We start from the raw sequence: 19,428 nt of genomic DNA on the forward strand, positions 1-19,428 counted from the left end.
CCCAAAAAAAATACCGTATTCGGTCTGTCGTCATTCCAGTCTGCTGCAGCCAAAGACTGGAACAATCTGCAAAAAAACACTAAAACTGGACAATTTTATCCTCAAGTCAGTTTTCAAGGACTCTATTATGGACATTCTCACTGATACATGCAGCTGTTTCCCGACCCACTAATATTCCCTAACCCTTGCTTGTCGATTGCTTACTGTTTGTCCCATGAATATTCTTGCCTCTCTTGCTGCGGCTGTGTTGCTTTGCTTGTTTGTCTTACTGCTTGTGTATGCTACTCCTGTTCTGTTGTTGTATTGCCTGATGCTGCTGTCTGCTAGCTACTTGCCCGTTGGTTGTGTGCTAGACTGTATGTCATTTATGTAATGCTTGTTGTCACACGTAATGCTTGTTGTGATTGTATGTAAGTAGTGGTGTGTTGGAAATGTTTGGATGTGTGCTGCTGTCTTTTAATTTTTTATATTTCTTTTTAGCCCCTACCCCCCTCCCTCAAGAGGCTTTGCCTTTTGCCAGGTCGCCATTGTAAATAAGAATTTGTTCTTAATGACTTTCCTGGTTAAATAAAGGTTAAATAAAAATAAAATAAAAGAAATTGAAAGGGACTTCCTGCTTGAACTTGAACCCGAGGGCTTCATTTAACTTTATGAAATTAAGTAATGTTGTTTAATGCATTCTCTGTAAATCTCTATAAAACTGAAAATACTACACATATTTTGCGCTTGGCTATTGTATGGGTGGACATCTTATTTATTTTATAATAACCAAATCACCAGAAAAAGTCTGGATAATTTGAATTTAAACATTTCTTGGGATTTACATGTAGGCTATATTATGCTAAATAATTTCATAGTATGTCACTAGAAACCATACTGTTGTCGCCATGTTAATTTTTCACAAAATGGAATGAATGCTAGCGTCAGCCATCAGGAATTGGATCTAGCTGAATCTCGATGCTGGACGCTCTCGGTTGCTGTCATTGAATGCAATGCAGCACAGCCACAACCATGTTTGTTATTTTTCAGCAGATTTGGATTGGGGGTGGGGGGTATGGGGGGTGCATTTTCTGTTGTTTTCTCTTGAAGTATTTCCCTTACACTTATTCTCACCTCAGATGGGGGTTTGACAACTGCTCTATTTCCTGCATGTTTTAACATACTAGAAAAATAAATGATGAGTCACAAATATGTAAAAATAACCAACATTTCACTCTCTTGTCTCAATTCTCCACTGACTGGTAGTATTCATCTGTAGTGACTCAGTTGGCAAATGTATCATAGCAGCTATCCAAAGCCCTTTTTAATTTTAGTGCCCATAAGTTTGAGCTTTTGTTCAAAAGCCCACTGCAGTTGACAGATATTGGTTGAATTGTCAAGATACATACAACTAGTCATAAACAATATTATATATCCTGTCATGTCACAAATGGTGAATGTAAAACACACAACTGGAAAAGAAAAAAATAGGCACATGACTGTGGGTACACCTTGGGGAGCAGTTATCATTCTGATCACATACTGTCCAAGCTGTCTGTGGGGCAGCCTCATAGTTTCTGAAACTAAGGCTTCTTTAGTCAATTATAAAAGCAATCAATATTCCCAATTGAATCTGTGATGGTAAGCTGTTTTGATGTAGGTGCCATTGATGAGATTTTTGGAACTTCTTTCTGCACTGTTAGTTTTATAGATTGCATTTTCCGTGCAGGGGAAATGCTGTTCCAGTTTGTTTGTTTTAAAAATGACCTGTTTCCTTAAACTAAACCTGAATGTCATCTCAAGTAGCTAGGAGACATTTCTTCAACCCTTAGAAAAAGTGGACAAAATAACATTATATGAATATCAACTAGGCCTACCTGAAAAGTAATAGGGCCACCCTTTGCCTTCAGAACAGCTTCAGTTCTCCTTAGATTGTTGCCATACAAGTCCTGACCTACAGTATGCGATGTGGAATACCGCAGCATTCATCACGAAGGTAAGCCTGCACTTCGCTGAGATGGAGGAAGTGTAAATATGCTTCATACTGCACACCAGAACTTCCCATAAAGGTTCAATGTTTAGAACTGGTGATGAGAGAGACCATGGAAGGCATTTGACTTCATCCTGATGTTGATGAAATCACTCTTATATACTGTATGTTTAGCAGTGTGTATGGAGGCATTATCATCTTATGGGACTGTCATGCAGGTACAGAGCAACATAGGGTGCATCTGCCCCTGTAAAATGTCCTCATATTCCTTGGATGCTATATAACCATGCAGAGCAATCAACAGACCTACAGCAATGACTCCCAAGAGATCTCTACCCATACCGGAACAGAGCCACCACCGTGTTCAAAGCAATCTTTGGATTTCTCCAAACATAAGCCCACCTGGGTGGAGGAAAAAGGATGAAAGATGACTCCTTTGACACTGTTGCTTTTCTCCAATGCTCCAGTGCTCACACACACAAAAACACACCTACACACGTAAAGGCTCAAAGTATCATATTGACTCCATACATCTCCATTGTTCTTAGGATTCTTTAACAGTTCTTTAACACAAGTAAATGCTATAAAAGTTAGGACCATTAACTGTCAAAAATAATGTCAGGTATACTGACTTATACTTATACTTACTATGTGTGCTACACACACATAGTAAGGGCATGTTTCTATAGTTGGTCTAGTGCAACAAAAGTAAGTAAATTATTTATTGTTGAACTCCTTGAACACTCTCTAATCTGTAATTGCAGTGAGGTATCTCCTGTTGAAATATACAACTGGCTTTGTTTCTATGGTGAGTTATTAGATTTAAGATATATTTTTCATTTAAAAAGGTACTGTCTGAGCTTTTAATACAGGACTGAGAGTATGTAATTGCTTAACAAATTTTACATCTTTAGGCTTTATCTTTGTGATATTTGAAAAGACTAAAATATAGCAGGCTTGTATTTTCAATTATGATGGGTTAAGGAAGTTTTAAAAAAGCTAATTTCCATCAACATGTTAAACTGTTCAAGAACATACGACTGCCTATACGATGGAACATAATTAGGTGTCTGAGATACTAATTGTGATTTGTTAGACACCAGAGGTGATCATCTGGTTCCACAATTTTAAGACTGTGTGAAATTGATTAAAGCATGTCATCTCTGCTTTGTAGGAATGTCTCAGATTCTGAGCCGTCACATCTCCATGAGGATCTCAGAGCAGAGCAAAGCCTGTTATTCAGGTTTTAAGAAGTTTGCTTGTCTGCGCACACAGCCAGGAGGAGGCTCAGGTGCAGCAGAGAGAGACAATCCCTTCACAGGGGAATAGACCTGTCAGTCCAGTAAACCCTGGAAGAACCAGCCAGTGGAACCATACTCAGCTCTCTCAGCACACATCGCACTTATCTTGTCAGAACCATCCAAACATACGTTATTAGGATGGAAAGGGACAAACAAGGGCTATCATCATGCATGATCCAAGCATTCTCACGAAGTAATGTCTGTTTATATTTTCTGAGGGTTCACTGTATTGTAAATACTTGGATCACACTGATCGTTAATTACATTTAAGTGATTAATGAGGGTACATATTGCTTTATTTGGATAGAAAATAAATAATAAAACTGCTGCCTGTAACCCTTTGTGTGAGCTTTGTCATTTTGAAGAAAGGCATTCTTCATGAGCTCATTTTGATTTCACTTGAAATCCATAAATCCAAAATCACCTTCGCATTTAAGCCTTGGCCTTCATCAGAGACCACAGGATTCTTCACCTATAGCCTATTTTCTGCACAGCCTATATTCCACTCCACTTAGTAACAAGGTGCTTTGCTCTGTGTTGTTTATGGTGTGGGCCTTCAAACTGACAAAGGCTGAGGTCATTTTGTTTATTACGCCAATTGATTCTAGGTTTTTAATTTTATTTTAAACACGCTTTATTAGAATGGGGGAAAAAAGTGTCTCAAAACCGCAGCCCTCACTGGTTTCATTCATCTTTATGGCCCCAGGGTCTCACTTGTTGCTACCCTCTGACTGTTTGAGTCAGTTGAACAGGCTAGAGTGGCCTAACACAAATATGTTTAATCATTTAATTTCGCGATGATGTTACCATTTACTGTAACATAGACTGTAACGGGAAACGGTGAGTGAAGACATAAGCACATTAGTTTTCAGAAATACCATTTGTGTTTTGCGGTAGCCTATGATTAACAGGCTCTGACAGAGGTGGCGGTGTGGCGGAGGAGGACGCAGAGGGGGCGTGCGTGTCGCTTTGGAGGCGCAGTGAGAGCCCAAATCAGACTGGAGCTAAGCCGTGCAGACGGCTGGAGAGGGAGGATTACAGACTAGCGTTTCTCTATCTGATGAGAAGGGGGTCACCCAGGATTCCCTTGAAGACAAAACGTGCTCTCCAGGAAAAAAAAATGTTACAAGATTTCTCCTTTGTATCTCGTTAACTGGACAGAATCAGTTCGCCTGTGCTGCTGTTTTATGTAGTGTCATCGGTTCGGTGTTTTTGAGAAGATGCAGAAACGGGAAAGAAAAGTGAGACAGAATACTGTGTCGGGAATATATTGTTTGATAGAACAGCACGCCTTGTAGAAATCAGAATCAACAGCGAAATGTCGCTTTATAGGCCTGAAAGATATATTTAAAAATTCATTTTACATTTTTCGTTTTCTTTTTTCTCATCTTTAAATGCTGCAGGTGTTAGGTGCATGGAAGAACGGCAAATTAGCCTGTTAATCTCTTTGATTAGATCAAGATTTTAATGTGAATGAATCAATCTTTGAGATGGTAATTTAAGGTATTAAATAGGTATAAACGCCTAAAACATTCTAGATAGAGCTTTGCAGCGTAGGCTGATCAGGCTATCAAGTAAAACTTTAAGTAGCCTATTATTCTAACAAAATACCAAAGCCTATTATGCTTAAGCTCTGTTAAAAAATAGGCTACTTTATTGAATTCGTGCTGTATCTCACAGAAGAGTTAGGCTATATCTATGCATAGAAACCAAAGGCAATACACACTGCCAACAGGCTGCATTCTTTAAGCACGTAACGTCCGCGGTGATATTTTAGCACAGAGAAAATATCCAAAACACGAACAGACGAGAGTTGAACTGGAGGGGGAGGTGTCCTATTTTGTTTGCTGGAGATTTTGTTAACAAAAACAAGGACTGTAGCAAAGCTTCTATCACAAAACTCCGGAGAGCTATATGAAGACCGCGACACAGTTATTGGTTTTCTCTCGCAGAAATGCCAGTGCGTGCTGTGACCACCAGGTTCATGTACAAGGGACTTTGCACTATTCCAGATGTCCTCTCCTACCGGACCCCTGTTCACCTGCCTGAAGATGAGGTTGAAGGTGAGTTCTTTTTGTTTTCTTGTTTGTTTTGTTGTGGTTTCAAGTCTTTACATCCAAAAGGAGCGCCTACATAGTAGCCTAAACAAGTTCAGGACCATGGAGAGCATCAACCGGTATGCGCTTCATTTGTTGTAGTTCATAAGTCTGACTGTACATAAGAACAGAAGGCCAACTTGAAAAAAGGTAACTATTCAACATCATGGGTAGGGGTGAATACGAACTGTATCGTCAACTTTTCTTTCATCATCTCTCTTTCTATTTGCTTTATGTTGATTTTACACCATTGGTGCAAAGAAACAAAATGAACTATTACAAGAATTGTTTTTGTTTTTTGTACATAAAGACAAAAATGCCTTTGTGCTTCCACCATTATAGTAGCAGCAATAATTATGACATACTGTTTTCAGTAACCTTGCCTTCCCTGGGCTGTCATACATGTATGCAAGAGATTCAACTTCTCCATTTTGTGCATTCTAATAGACTTATGATCTTATGCTAAATCTACATCATGTTTAGACAAGATGCCACGATTCCTTGCTATGACTCGCATATGGGAATTAAATGTACCTGTTTTCACTTAAGTCACCTGTGGTCCACAAGAGAAAAGACTGAAGAGTCAGGGAGCAGTGGACTACTTACAATTTGCAAAAAAGACTCATCTGAAATGGAGAAAAGGGCTGTGATGAATGAGAATTTTATGGTAATAAATAAGAATATAGATTAACCTTACCCCAAATGAAGAGAATCTATGCCTGAATGAGATTGGGGGGGGGTCCATACTGAGTCATAATTAAATTACATCTTCTACCCTGTTATTACTACTCATTTCTTCATTAATTAATGAAAAAGGTCATCGATAGCAGCATTTAGGCTAGATTAATTGGAGCATTGCTATTGCTATTGTAACACATAGATGTTAAGAATTTAGCTTTGGTTTTGGCAAATTGCCCTCAAAATGAGAAAGCACAGCTGGATGTGATTTGGAACAAACCCAGGCAGACTACAATAAAGAGATAACTATCAGATGTGATATCCCTAAGTCTTTTATACTAAGGAAATTCCATTTCCCTTTCTTCTGTTTGGTTGCCTGGCCCACAAGTGGCCTTCTGTCCTTGCTTTGAGCTATTCATTTGACATTGAAAATCCACTATCTGCAGTGACAGCATAAATTTAATTAAAATGTTGGCTATGAAAAAACAAGAATTAGAACAATAGTAAAATGTGTTGTGTGTTGCAGGAGAGGGCGCCAGGCCTACGACAATACAGCAGGTCCGGCTTCTCAGGTCATGGAGAAGTTTTTTCAAACTGTACTTTGAAAACACTAATGAGAACCATCAAATATTCAGGCCATAGTGACACATTCCAATTATCTTTTAAGCTTTATTTACCCAGGGAAGGTTTGCTGAGCACATAATGCCCTTTTTCAGCAATACCTGCTACACACTCACACAATCACATACCCTCATACCTGGGAGCCGCCCAGTATAATCAGTCTTCCAATTTTGCCACTGAGCAGCTCCACTGGCACAGTTGGGGGTTAGGTGTCTTGCTAAGGAGTTCTTTTCCCGTAGTTGTTGAGGGAGTTGAGAGAGTTACTGATCCACTTCTGCCACCTAGACTTTCTATAAAAATATAATTTAAGAAAACCAGTAAGTAAAGGCCGTGAAAATGTGTCTAATACTCATACAAACCTAAAGTGTCTCCTGATGTGATGGCCACAATATTCAGAAAAACAAAGCAACAACAAAAACAGCTAAGTCCAATATGGATACACACCTTGGGTAAATACAAATTTGACAAAACTTGTGTACAGTACCTTGATTAAATCAGAATCAGAATCATTTTCAATACAAAGTACCATAAATATACAGGAATTTGTCTTGGTGCCATTGTTGCAAAAACATAGAGACTGTTTACATGGCACAAGGACAAAAGGACCTTGCATCCAGTGCAAAGGGACAGTGCATGTCATACCATGGACAGACAAACGATACATATCACTCTAGATAAGTAGATTAAAGATTCAATATTCAGCATTCATACGCTATGGTTTCAGCTTTAGAGGACAGTGTAGAAAATGACCAATCATCCATTGTACCAGTGTACCAGGAGGAAGTTATACTGAATAGAATGAGATGCATGAAATAAATTATAAGTGTTGCAGATATTATATACCTAAGGCTGTAAAGCCATAGTGTGAAGGGCCTGAAGTGATCAGAGATGTTGTACCAGTGCAATGCTGTGCCAAAACCTCTGGGAATAATGAATAGTATGTTAATGACTAGTAACAGCTGTAAGGGTTACAGACACTTCCACTGTCTGGAGAGAAGATTGTGGGGGTTTGCATGGGGCGAGTCTTAGGAAGGCTGGTTAAGTAGGGTGACATCTCTTGGGAAGAAGCTATTGAGGTGACCGGGTGTCTTGGTCTTAACGGACCTGTACAGATTCCCAGGAAAGTTTTTGGAGCAGATGGTTGCCTGGGTAAGCAGGGTCAGTGGCAAGGCTTCCTGCCCTTTTCTTCGCCCTTGTGTCATGCAGGTGTCATAAACCCTGATATGTATTCAAGCCATTACCACTGTACCCCTACTTAACTATGCAATAGCAGTGTATGTGATTATACCCATATATTGAGACTTAAGAAATGTATACGTGTGTATCAATTTAGATTATGACACCAGATCATATATACAGTATAACTGAGCTCTATATTGTGTGGATAGTCTGTATAAATCTGTCGGCCAAAACTGGTTAGTTTGAGCTGTATTCACAAAATCTTATACATTATTGACCTTGGGAATTGTACTGTGCAAGCAGTCTCTACAATTTACTAGACTTAATTAGTTTAGACTTCAATATATAATGTAAACAAATACTTCCATCATGTGCAGAATGTAAGCAACAGCCCATTGATTCATCAAAACGGATTCCTACTTATACATTTCCACATGTATTACCTCTATACTACTACTCCTATTGAGACCCTTTGTTTAAATCACATAATCACAATATTATTCACGTTCCTCAGACACATCCATCAAACATCAAAAAAATTTGAAAAGTATTATGTGAAGAGCATGTATATTTCAGCTATTTTAAACTGTTATACCCACTAAGCACAATCTTTGTATAAACAATGTCTATCTGTACAGGACCTAATGCCGCACCAAGTGTCTCCTCATTTAAAGGACACAGTATTAACAAGAACAAGGTCCAAAACCAAGTTAAGCCCAATATGCATGGACAACTGGGATAAATAAATCTATGATACTTTGACTACATCCTGATATACATTCAGACTGCTCCCACAACTAACATAATTACACTCCAATATTTAGATAGAGTAATGATTATGTGATTATGCACATGCATTAGGTAATATGTTTTGTGTTTGACGAGCCTGAACCTTGAATCTTAATTCAGTTGAGATTCTAACATTTATTAAGCAACTTTTTGGAACAATTTGGAAATTACACACATTTAAAGTGTCCTAAAAGGATGCATATTATGTGTTTTAGTGATTCGATTTGCATGCAATCTTTTTTAATGAATTGAAATTATTATAATAAATTGAAATTACTATGATCAGATATATAATATTTAAAAGACATTATCCCACCAGCCACAACTAAGATACCACTCTATTTCATGAACAGACAATGCACTCATTGTATCCAATATGAAATTATATAAGTTAACTATTTTTACTGTGTAAAGTGTCATAGGCCACAATTCATAATTTGCAGTTATTGTAATTGTACATGTGTTGAAACAGATAAGACTCTGGTTACAGGGCAGAACAGTGACTTCCTGGCAGTAACATTCATCGGAGGTTTCTTCCAGCTTGTTTCCATTCCTCAGTGCATCACTGACAGAGGCTGTGAACAGTATTTATAGATCACAGCATGTAGGAGAATCCCCCAGACATCAGGCATTGTAGTGGGGTGTAGACCATCTCCCACTTTGTATGCAAAGCTTTCTTCATCGGTGGTTACAAATGGAGTGGTTTTGCAGTAGCATTGTACGCAGACAAGCGGAGGGGGAGCTCGCACACTTCTGAGTTATCTGTCTGTGATTACAAACCTGTACTGTCATCGGTTTAGATCATATTCCTTTTGCATCAGAACATTTTTATGACATCCTCTGTTGTTGCTGCATTACCAGATACACATGACCTCCAGCTACGTGACATTTAGCACACTGTGATCGTGTTGAGTTCAAAGATTTATTCTTGCTGATAGCCAGTGGTGTTTTTGTGGAAGCAAAAGTCGTTTAAAATAATGGTATTTTTTAGAGAGAATCTTAAAGCACTCAATTTCCATATCACAGAGTGTAGAATTAGGAATTTGTTTCTTTATGTATCCATCTGAGACACACATCTATGTAAGCGTTTCACAAGAAGGGTCACAGCAAATTAAGTCCACCATTTGTGGCAGCCCATGGCAGCCCCATTATATAGGGGTTGAATGTCTCAGTCAGGGGCACTGGCTGCTGCAGATAGTTATGAGATGGTCTGTGGTACCACCAGACTACCCTCACACCACCGTGAAAATGTGATTAATCACATGTCTAAACTATATGTCTTATAATACAACTAATGGAAAATACTGGTGTTGAGTTTTTTGCATATTTTGAACATTTATCTGCAACTTAATAGTTTAATTGCTTAAACATTCAATATATTCAGCAGTAGATATGTACTACAAAGTAGCATTACCCACCGACATATGAATACTTCCTTGCTTTAGGCATTAGCTTAGATAACTGAAAGCAACATCCCAAGTAGCCTTTGGATCAATGCATTTAGCAGGATTATAGCTTGTGTGGGAAGTGATAGCTGAAACATTTACTTTACACATATTGTGTAATGTGTAGCAAACAGAAACTACTTTGACTGGCCAGCACATCCAGGGTTTTTTAATAGAAGGAAAATAGGAATGTGACACATGTACAGAAAAAGCTTGAAACATAATTGGCCCACAAGAGACTGCCAAATTCAAAGAGGAATCTCACTGTGCACGTGTCACACCCTTAATTCTGACTGGCTGTAAAAATAACTGCCTTCTCCTGCATCTTTGCTCTAAGGTTTCTATATATCCTCATGCAACTTCAAGAACAGAGTCCGAGAATGGAAGGCTTATGGATAATATATATCAAATATGTGATAAAGGAAATCTGCCAAAAAGTGAAAACACCAACATTTTCCTTTGAGGACAATCTTCACTAGCCTGCTTTATACAGTTATATAGAATATAAAATCAATCAACTTTCAACTTCACTTCATTTACTGACCACTAGAAGAAGAGCCCTGATATAGTTATAACCTAGGGCTCTATTTTCATGAATCAATGGCGCAAAGGGCAAAGCACAGTCAATGGCGTATGGCCAAGGAGCTCCACAATGCAAGAGCTGCAGAAAGTAGAGACCTCCTGGCAAGAGGCTCAGACTATAGCCCAGAAGAGGGTGAGGTGCAGAGCCATGCTTGATGCCCTATGCTCCCTAGAGGGCCAAGAGGATTAAGTCAAGTCAAACGTTTTGCATATCATCTGTCTATTCCATCCAACACTCATCCTTTTTATCTGAAGTAATTACAGCGCCTACAAGTATTAATTCCCCCATGGAAAATTGGAGGCAATCATATCTACCACTTAGAAGAATGGAAAAATCCATTTGAACGACCCTCCAACTCATAATTCCTAGTTGGAAACGTGGGACTCTTCTCTGAGCTCGAGTTCCCTGACATGTAGTTCTGTGAAGTCCATATACATAAATCAACTTGGCGGCGTTCATAGTGAATGGGAAGAACAAAAAATAACAGTGTTTTAAGCTTTTAAACAGACTTTCAAGTTTCTGTTTGTGCATGACGTTATCAAACAGGTATAGGGCTAGATGATAAAAAATAAAATAACATAAAATCACTCACTTGCACTTTTTTCCATCTTAATGTGTTTTTGTGAGAGATGTATAACAGCTAACTGCTTTGAGAGCAGCAAAGCTTTTGCTGCTCTGAAAGCAGTCAAACAAATGCAACTTTCTTTCAGTCTATATTGTTCCCACCTCAACCACATTAACACTCTGAGATGGGAAGTAGGAAATTCTAAGTGGGAAGTTTCCCAGTTTCAAGTTGTCATGAATGTACCACGACACAGCCCCCACACAGATTGACAGAAAAAGGTACCGCCCAGAAACGTCAATTTAACCCCTGATCATTGTCAGTATCACCAACAGGAATAACAATCTCTATGGTGGGTCCTGCAGAAATCCATATGCCTATTGAGAGCATCAAGTGCCACAGGTGACATGACATTCCTACTGCCACGGACCTGACACCGTCTTCAACCACTGCTGTGAGGGTAAACAAATGATCCTGTCAGGTGTTAATCGATGCAGGTGGGACTGTGAGGTCAACCTTTTAACAGCTACTTGAGCCAGAGGGGGATGTGACAAGTATGTGACAAGTGGTTGCTTAGGTCAGTGGTTCTCAATCCTGGTCCTCGAGTACCAAAGCCCTGCTGGTTTTCTATTTTACCTGGTAGTTGATTACGCAGTATGCTACCTCCTAGCATACGGTAGCATACGGCGCTGTCATGGCTGCGATCCGGGTTGGATTCATGGTTGGACACTTTCCAAGTTTAGGCATAGTGTCTCAGATACACAAATACAAAATCTATAACTATTACTGAACATTTGTGAGTACTTCTACCACTACAGCTTGGTCTCAATGAAAATAAACCCATAGCCTAAAAAATGGAGTTTGAGATTAAGGTTTCACAGTCAAAATGGGGTGTTATTTTGTAAAGGCAGCTATCTATGCTTGTCAAGAGCTACAGGAAACCCTGAGAGCCTTGCGCTAGGCTACATTTTAAATAACCAAATATCAAGGTAATTTAAATATGCAAAGAAAACACCAAGGAATATCTACTGAACTTTTAAGACTACAGATACTGCTAGCCTACTGCTACTATTACTAGGCTACTGCAACTACTAGCATGGCTAACACTACTACTATTACTGCTAGTACTAGAACTACTGCTATTACTACTACTACACTACTAAAACTACTACAACTAATAGTACTACTACTAGTAGTAGTAATGCTACTGCTACGACTACAACCAAGTAAGTTCGTAACACCCTTTAGTATGCTCCCTGGTGGTGTTTGGTGGTCTCGCTCCTGTGACCTGGGTTCATTTCCTTTGTCAGGGAAAAAACTTTTTAATTTATCTAGATTTCGGCGTGTAGTCAAATAGAATTATAATACTCACCTCTCCCTCCACCTCCTTAGCAGTAATCCTCCTCACTGGTGTAATGAGAAAGTGGGTACACTGCTGAAATATTTATATGCTCATCAAAGCAGAAACAGTACCCTGCTTTTTTGCATTTCCAGCAAGCTCATACATTTTCTTCAGAAAATTACTTTATCTAGTTGTGTGCTTTGCTGAAATTGACCACTGAATACTTAATGAATATTTACTTTTCAGCAAAATCCTAAGGTCACTGGAGAGCTGATGGCGTCACAAGAATAAACAAGTGAATTGACCATTAGGATCAGTAGGATCGATGGCTGTGAACTATCATCAGTAGGATCCATGGTTGTAACATATATACTGTATTTCCTCTAATAGTGGCCGGTAGTCAATTTAAAGCCGGGTCTCCGATAATGGCCGGGGGCGTGGTCGACACAAACAAATAAAGGCCGGCCCCAAATACAGGCCGGGGGAAAAAACAAAGGAAACAAGCGTGAATTCGCAATAGCTGTGACCACGTACACACACCATGCGGCTATAGGCCGCCAAAGGGTGGGGAAATTTTTGTGGACCAACCAACCAACCAACCGACCGACCGACAGAGCGAGCTATAGAGCTGCTGGTCGCAGCTAAAAACAACGGTGGATACCGGTAAACTCCTGGTGCCTGGCGGAAGTCTCTGGAGCATGCCGTCGTTGATTACCGTAATTATCGGTAATGCATTGCAGTAACAAAAAACAAGGAGGCTTCGTACTAAAATATGAGCAAATATACTTATCAAACAGAGGGAATTAGAAATAAAGGCCTGTCTCTAATATAAGCCTGCTTCCAATAAAGGCCTGGTACCCTCTGCAGTTGAGGTAAATAAAGGCCCGGGCCAATATTAGAGGAAATACGGTACTTAAGTGTTTAAAGAAAGACCAGGATATAATCAAGCATGATGACACAAGCATAGCTTATTGTTACAGTAATTATTAATTTGTTCAGAAGGTATTCTAGTTCATCATCACTCTTCACTTGTACTGTAATGTCGTTAACAATCCAGGCAATTCACCCTCCAGAGGCTCCAAACTGGGAAATCAATGTATGTGCGTAAATGTGAACCTCCAAGTGCTTGGGCTCCATCGTGTGGCGGTAGTGTTCAACAGTAGCACAAACACAAATCTTTTTCGTTGCTTCATATCGTGGGATTTCACAAGAAAAGATCACTAGTATGGGAGTCTATCTGTGACAAAGAAATTTTAGAAAGTCAGTATGGTGCATGACAGTAGGCCTACTATTTTGGGCAGGACTGCAGGACTGCAGGACTGCAGTACTGCGACCAGCTACTTGGTTTCCATGTTCGGAGGTTAAGTGCCAATCCCTGCCGCCCTAGTTACATGTAACAGCCTCTGTGGGCTGTGATTAAGGAGGCAGACCACTTCCTCCCTGGTGGTACAGTGGTAGAATATGGTGTTCTCACTTGTGACCTGGGTTCAGTTCATGGTTGGATACATCACTTTTAAATTTTCCAAGTTTAGGCGTGTAGTATCTTGGGTTGGGCGACAGTGTACATACTCCTGTCAATCAGTCATCATCACGTATGTCAGCAATCGTCCATGTCGGCAGACAAAGACAGACAATAGCTTGTTTTAAATGGGCAAAGGAAGCGACAGCAGGGGCTCTATGGATGGTATTGTCGGTCAGTCGGTCAGTCAGTTGGCCAGCACAGACTTCTTGAAAGCTGCCCTGAAATCCACCTATGGAATAAACAAAAAACAGAAAAATCAAGCTTGGTGACTTCCCTGCCTTTGACCTTACTGAACAAACACCACAGGACAATGCACTTGGGGATGTTGCCCCCATGGAAATTAAGTGTGTAATAAAATATCTTATTCTGTCAGGGCAGATAGAGTTGACACATTCAATTCAGCCATGCAGACTTTTCCCTATTCACCTCTTGATATACGAGACAAGTCCTGCCGTATCAGTGTCAGCACCTTAGCCTCAAATGATAACAAACTGAAGCAATCTTCTGGTTATACTGTTGTTAATACTGTTGAAGATATTGCCTTTTCTGTTGAACAGTGTTGAGGGAAATGTGTATGTTCTATTTATTCTTTAATTAATAGAGATAGCTCAGGTACTTTTTGCTCCTGTTTGACTCAAAATAATGATTGATGAGCATCTGAAACAGTTTAAGCAACTTCCCTAAAAACAGTGTAACACCTAAGCAACATTATATGGTGCATCTTCCTACTCAAATTTAATCATTGGGCCCTTTGATAAGGCACATGTTCTTGAGATTTGAGTCACAGCACTGTTTTTTCGAGCGGTGGTCGTCCAAATTGAAGTTTAAAAAGTCTGTAAACACTAGTGGACCATAATCAGCTTCTTGAGTGTTGTCACAGTGAAAAAGGCACTGAACATCCAATTTTTGTGAATGAGAAATAATTGGCCCAAGTCACAGGTGACAACTACATTAAGACAAAGATTTTGAGATTTCTTGGAGATTGACAATACAGCATGCTGTCTCTGTCAAGTGGCTTATTCTTAATGGTAATAAGTGCATTAGTGGGAAGTCTGTGATTATCACCGATGTAAATTATACTGTACCTGTCTTTGGAATGATAAAAGACATTTTAACGGTAGACTTCTCATTTTATTGATTTGAGTTGATAGATGCTGAAAAGCTAGTTGATTATACATCATAGTATTTAATGAGTCAAAAACAGTGTGTATGTTCTGCTAAAATATAACCTTGGTGATGTCACTGCATGTAAAAATGGAAGATTGTGAGCTTTTGGGGGGTGGGGGGTGCGTGATGTGTGTGTGTGTTGCAGTAGAGAGGTAATAGACAATTGATCCCTAATATGTTGTTAGTTACATGTTGTTGTTTTTGTCTATGAATGTAGAATACTGAGATTGACATTTCATCAATATGTGGAATAAATGTGATATTGATGTGACTTTTTGGGTGAGTCACAAGTATGATTTTGAAAACAAACAGATTAACAAAATGATATTCACTGTGCGATATTGAAACAAGCCCTCTCACCTTGAAAATCTCACCATGAAAAAAGGCTAATACAGCATGTTTCTCACAGGAATGCAGCTTTTGTTTGAAAATGTTTAAATTTATATAACTAAAATGATCTGAATAGTCTCACACACACAGTGCTCAATAAGTAAATTATTCTCAAAACAAGATCGGTAAGATTTTTTTAATATAAGAGGATAAGTCTTGGTAAGGATAGACATTTTTGCAGTGCACCAGTCACACCCATTATCTGATACCCGAGAATGAAAATGAGAATAAACAACTTGAATGTGTGGTTAGGTTCAGTCTTTCCAAAAAGAAAAGGCATATTTATGATATCTGGGTCACCGGCAGCAGTCTCACCTCCCTCTAATGCCATGCCAGTGTCACCCTCTATTTCTGGCAGAATGCCTCTACTTAGGGTTTCCCCCATTATCTAGGTGAGATGTTAGTCCAGGATCAAGAGCTCTGGTGTCCCCTTGCTGCCGGCAGTAGCACTGATACTCTGTCAAAGTGCAGCAATATGCTTCTTGGCATCAATCTTTATATTGTGTGACAGAAAGCATATGTACGGTTTTACAAATCAGGTTAATTTTGTCCGCACGCACCTCTTTTGTATGTATGTAACCTTTTTTGTGGAATCTACACACAGTTTTATAAATGAGGCCCCAGAAGTGACATGAACTGGCACTAGACATGGGGTACGTCCCAAAGCTTTTTCACAAATCCTGGAGTGGAATGGAGTGGGGGAGAGGAGGGATTAAGGGAAAGTGAAGGCCATTTGGGACTGTTTATTTGCTTCTCCATCATCAAAAATGGATATCTGCTATTGAAATATAAATATTGCTATTGAAATATCATAACCGAGCCCACAATACACCTCATAGCCAAAATGTTTATGCACACACAGCACAAAATATGAATGTTATATTCATATTTTGCCTGTGCTGCCATCCTGCCAATGTTCATTTGATAATTAACATAGGCTAAACAGTAGGTCACATTTATGAACTGGTAATTCCCCTGCCAAGTGTTTTCAAGCTTTGTCAACAATGTCATGTTCTCAGCGTGTTCACAGTGAGGTCAACCCGCCATAAAAAACCCAAAAAAATGTAAACGACTTCCTGGGGACGATACTTTAGGAGCAGCATCTCTCATCTTCTCTACTATTGGGACAGAAAGCAACATGGTGGCACGAACATCGATTTCCAGGTTTTGGAGGAAAGGAGGAGGGATTTTTGGAGCTTTGGGATGCACCCCTATACGCGATAATGTTGTAAAGGGAGATTTGTAGCTCTTTGCCAGGTCAGTGTGACCTTGTCTCTGTCAAACCTGACGGGATGTCTGATTCAAAAGAGGACAAGCAAACTGTGAGCTGAGAAGGAGGAGGATGCCTGTTTTTCTGAGATGATGAATGAAAGACAAAGGTGCTAATCTGACAGTTGATCAAATAATCTAAAACAAACAGCTCCATGCAGGTGTGTGTTGAAGAATAAACAAACATCAACAAGCCTGTTTGCTTTCCAGAAAACACTCAGGATCATGATTTCATTGGCAGCTGTCGGTCTAACCTGCTGAGGAATTGTTAGTCAAGATTTCATTTTGCTCTTGCGTGGCAAAAGTTGATCAATTGGTCATACTAATTTTGCTCCAAAAACAGTTTATCGTAATATCATTCTATGTAATCTGGTTGCCTGTTGACCCAGTCTTCTAACAGTTGAAATGCAGGGAATGCTGGATGCCACCACCCTGGTGAACTGAAAGAGTGCTAAAAATGGTATTTATGCAAATATTTCACCAAAGTAAAAAAAAATAGTCACACCACTAGGGAAAAAAGCATTCTTTTACAACAAAAACAAAGATATTCCCACAACAGTCCCCAGTTGCGCAGTCCATCTGACGCAGCACGTGTCGCCAGGATGGAAAGGGCACATGGTTCCAGGAGCAACAACAGAAGGATGTTGGCTCTATGATCTGGTTCTACAAATCGTTCAAAAGATGGCACAGCTCAGTGCTTGAGGCCCTATCCATGTGTAAACACTGGATGCACTGGACATCTGTGAAAGTCAGAGAAAAGGAATAAAACAGACACCTATCGTATTGGTGAGGTGCAGGCCTACAACGATTCTTATTTAGAAAAAGGCAGTCACACACTTATAGCGCCGATGCACAGATTTATTTGGCCATTCCATAAACCAACATTTCAACTGACAATGCCTTCATCAGGAGTTAATCTGATATTTAAAGGTTGCTCAGTTACACAGCTGTTAATCAGGTTTGCTGTCACATGACAATTACCTGTGTTGATAGGCACAGGCTGACCACATGGTCAGGTGAAGAGATCATAACCATCACTTGACAGAATAAGTAAATCTGTGTCAATGTAGGTAAGCTCATCATAGTCCCTATATCTGCCTGTCACCAGCAATTAAGGTTGAATTAGGATCAACTCATGCTGACATCTATCACATAGGTAGAAAAGGCAATCCTTGTCCTATACATATTTAGTGGGCTTTCTGCAAGCAATTACACATCGGTACACATCCAACCGCATGCACACACACACACACACACACGCACACACACACACCCCAACACACACACAAACACCCACACACAGCTACTGGTACGTATATAGTACTGACCAGAGTCGTTAGTAGACACACACACAGCTCTCTATCTCACACTGCAGCCATAGCTGTAGCGACACACACGCACAACCTAACCACCCAGGCGCGCGCACACACACACACACACACACACAGCTAGAAACGCCCTAGCAACCACCTAGAAACACCCTAGCAACCACCTAGTACACCCTAGCAACCACCTAGAAATACCTTAGCAACTCTACAGCAAGCCCACACATTTTCTCCAGGAAATGTATTCTAGTTTCTTTAACAATTTTAAAAATTTACAAACGCTCCTATGACAAAGGTATCAAAATAAATTACAAAATGCTGGTGGCAAGAAATGTTTGTTATTAAAATATATGTATTTTGTGTTTTTGAAATACATAATCAGCAAAACAATGAGATTTGAACGTTCATGAAACCTTGTTTGATCAATCTGAACTGCCTATGTTATTTGGCTAAAGACAAAGCTGTGGATATAGAGAGGAAATATCCCTTGATCATGGCATCCTCTTCCTTTGGTATATTCATTTCATATTCACAGTTCACATTCAAGTGCACACAATATTTCTGTTATAGCCCTTACTCTAAAATATTTCATAGATATCCCAGTTTATATGTATTTGTGCATTCTGGGGATTCATTAATTATTGGCATCCATTAAACAACAACTATTTATGAGCCTCCCAATCAAGCTGCAGATCCATCAGAGTCTCCATGATTAAACAAACAGATTTAAACATGTTTTATTTCTATGACTTAAACAAGTCTGGGCAGGCTGCTATCATGTGAGATGGTCAGCAATGCAAATGTGAGAATGAAACAAAGTGGCACACACTCACGCACTCATGGAAGAAAGCATGACAAATTTACAAACAGTGTTGTAGAGGCTACTGTGGCATTCATATCGTCCCCACTCAACAACATAGCCTGCGTTATAGATGGGGTTCAAATTATGCGGGGACTATAGCAGCAGGTGAAGTCTCTTGAAAGAGGCCTGAGCTCCTCTGAAAGCAGTAAAAGTTTAAATTTCTTTTTAAAATCCATAATCAACCACCAATCTTTTATTTATTTGACAGTTTCATTAATTTGTTCTCTATGATTCATATTACAACAAGATAAAATCTAACTCCAGAGGGAGCACAGTGGCCCAGTCTCTCTTCCTAAACAGTGAATCCAGTCCAGAACAACGTCAATAA

At 39.5% G+C, this 19,428-nt stretch overlaps 1 protein-coding gene across 1 annotated transcript in view; it reads left to right on the plus strand.

Moving 5' to 3' along the window:
• The first annotated feature begins 5,224 nt into the window (after positions 1-5,224).
• The window catches only part of cabp7b (calcium binding protein 7b), a 34,096-nt gene continuing 19,892 nt past the window's right edge, over positions 5,225-19,428 (plus strand). The window contains exon 1 of the mRNA XM_078288088.1: positions 5,225-5,333. Coding sequence (XP_078144214.1) covers positions 5,225-5,333 — 109 coding nt within the window. The remainder of the gene's footprint in view (positions 5,334-19,428) is intronic.

Source organism: Centroberyx gerrardi, chromosome 2, assembly GCF_048128805.1.
Source record: "Centroberyx gerrardi isolate f3 chromosome 2, fCenGer3.hap1.cur.20231027, whole genome shotgun sequence".
NCBI lineage: Eukaryota > Metazoa > Chordata > Actinopteri > Beryciformes > Berycidae > Centroberyx > Centroberyx gerrardi.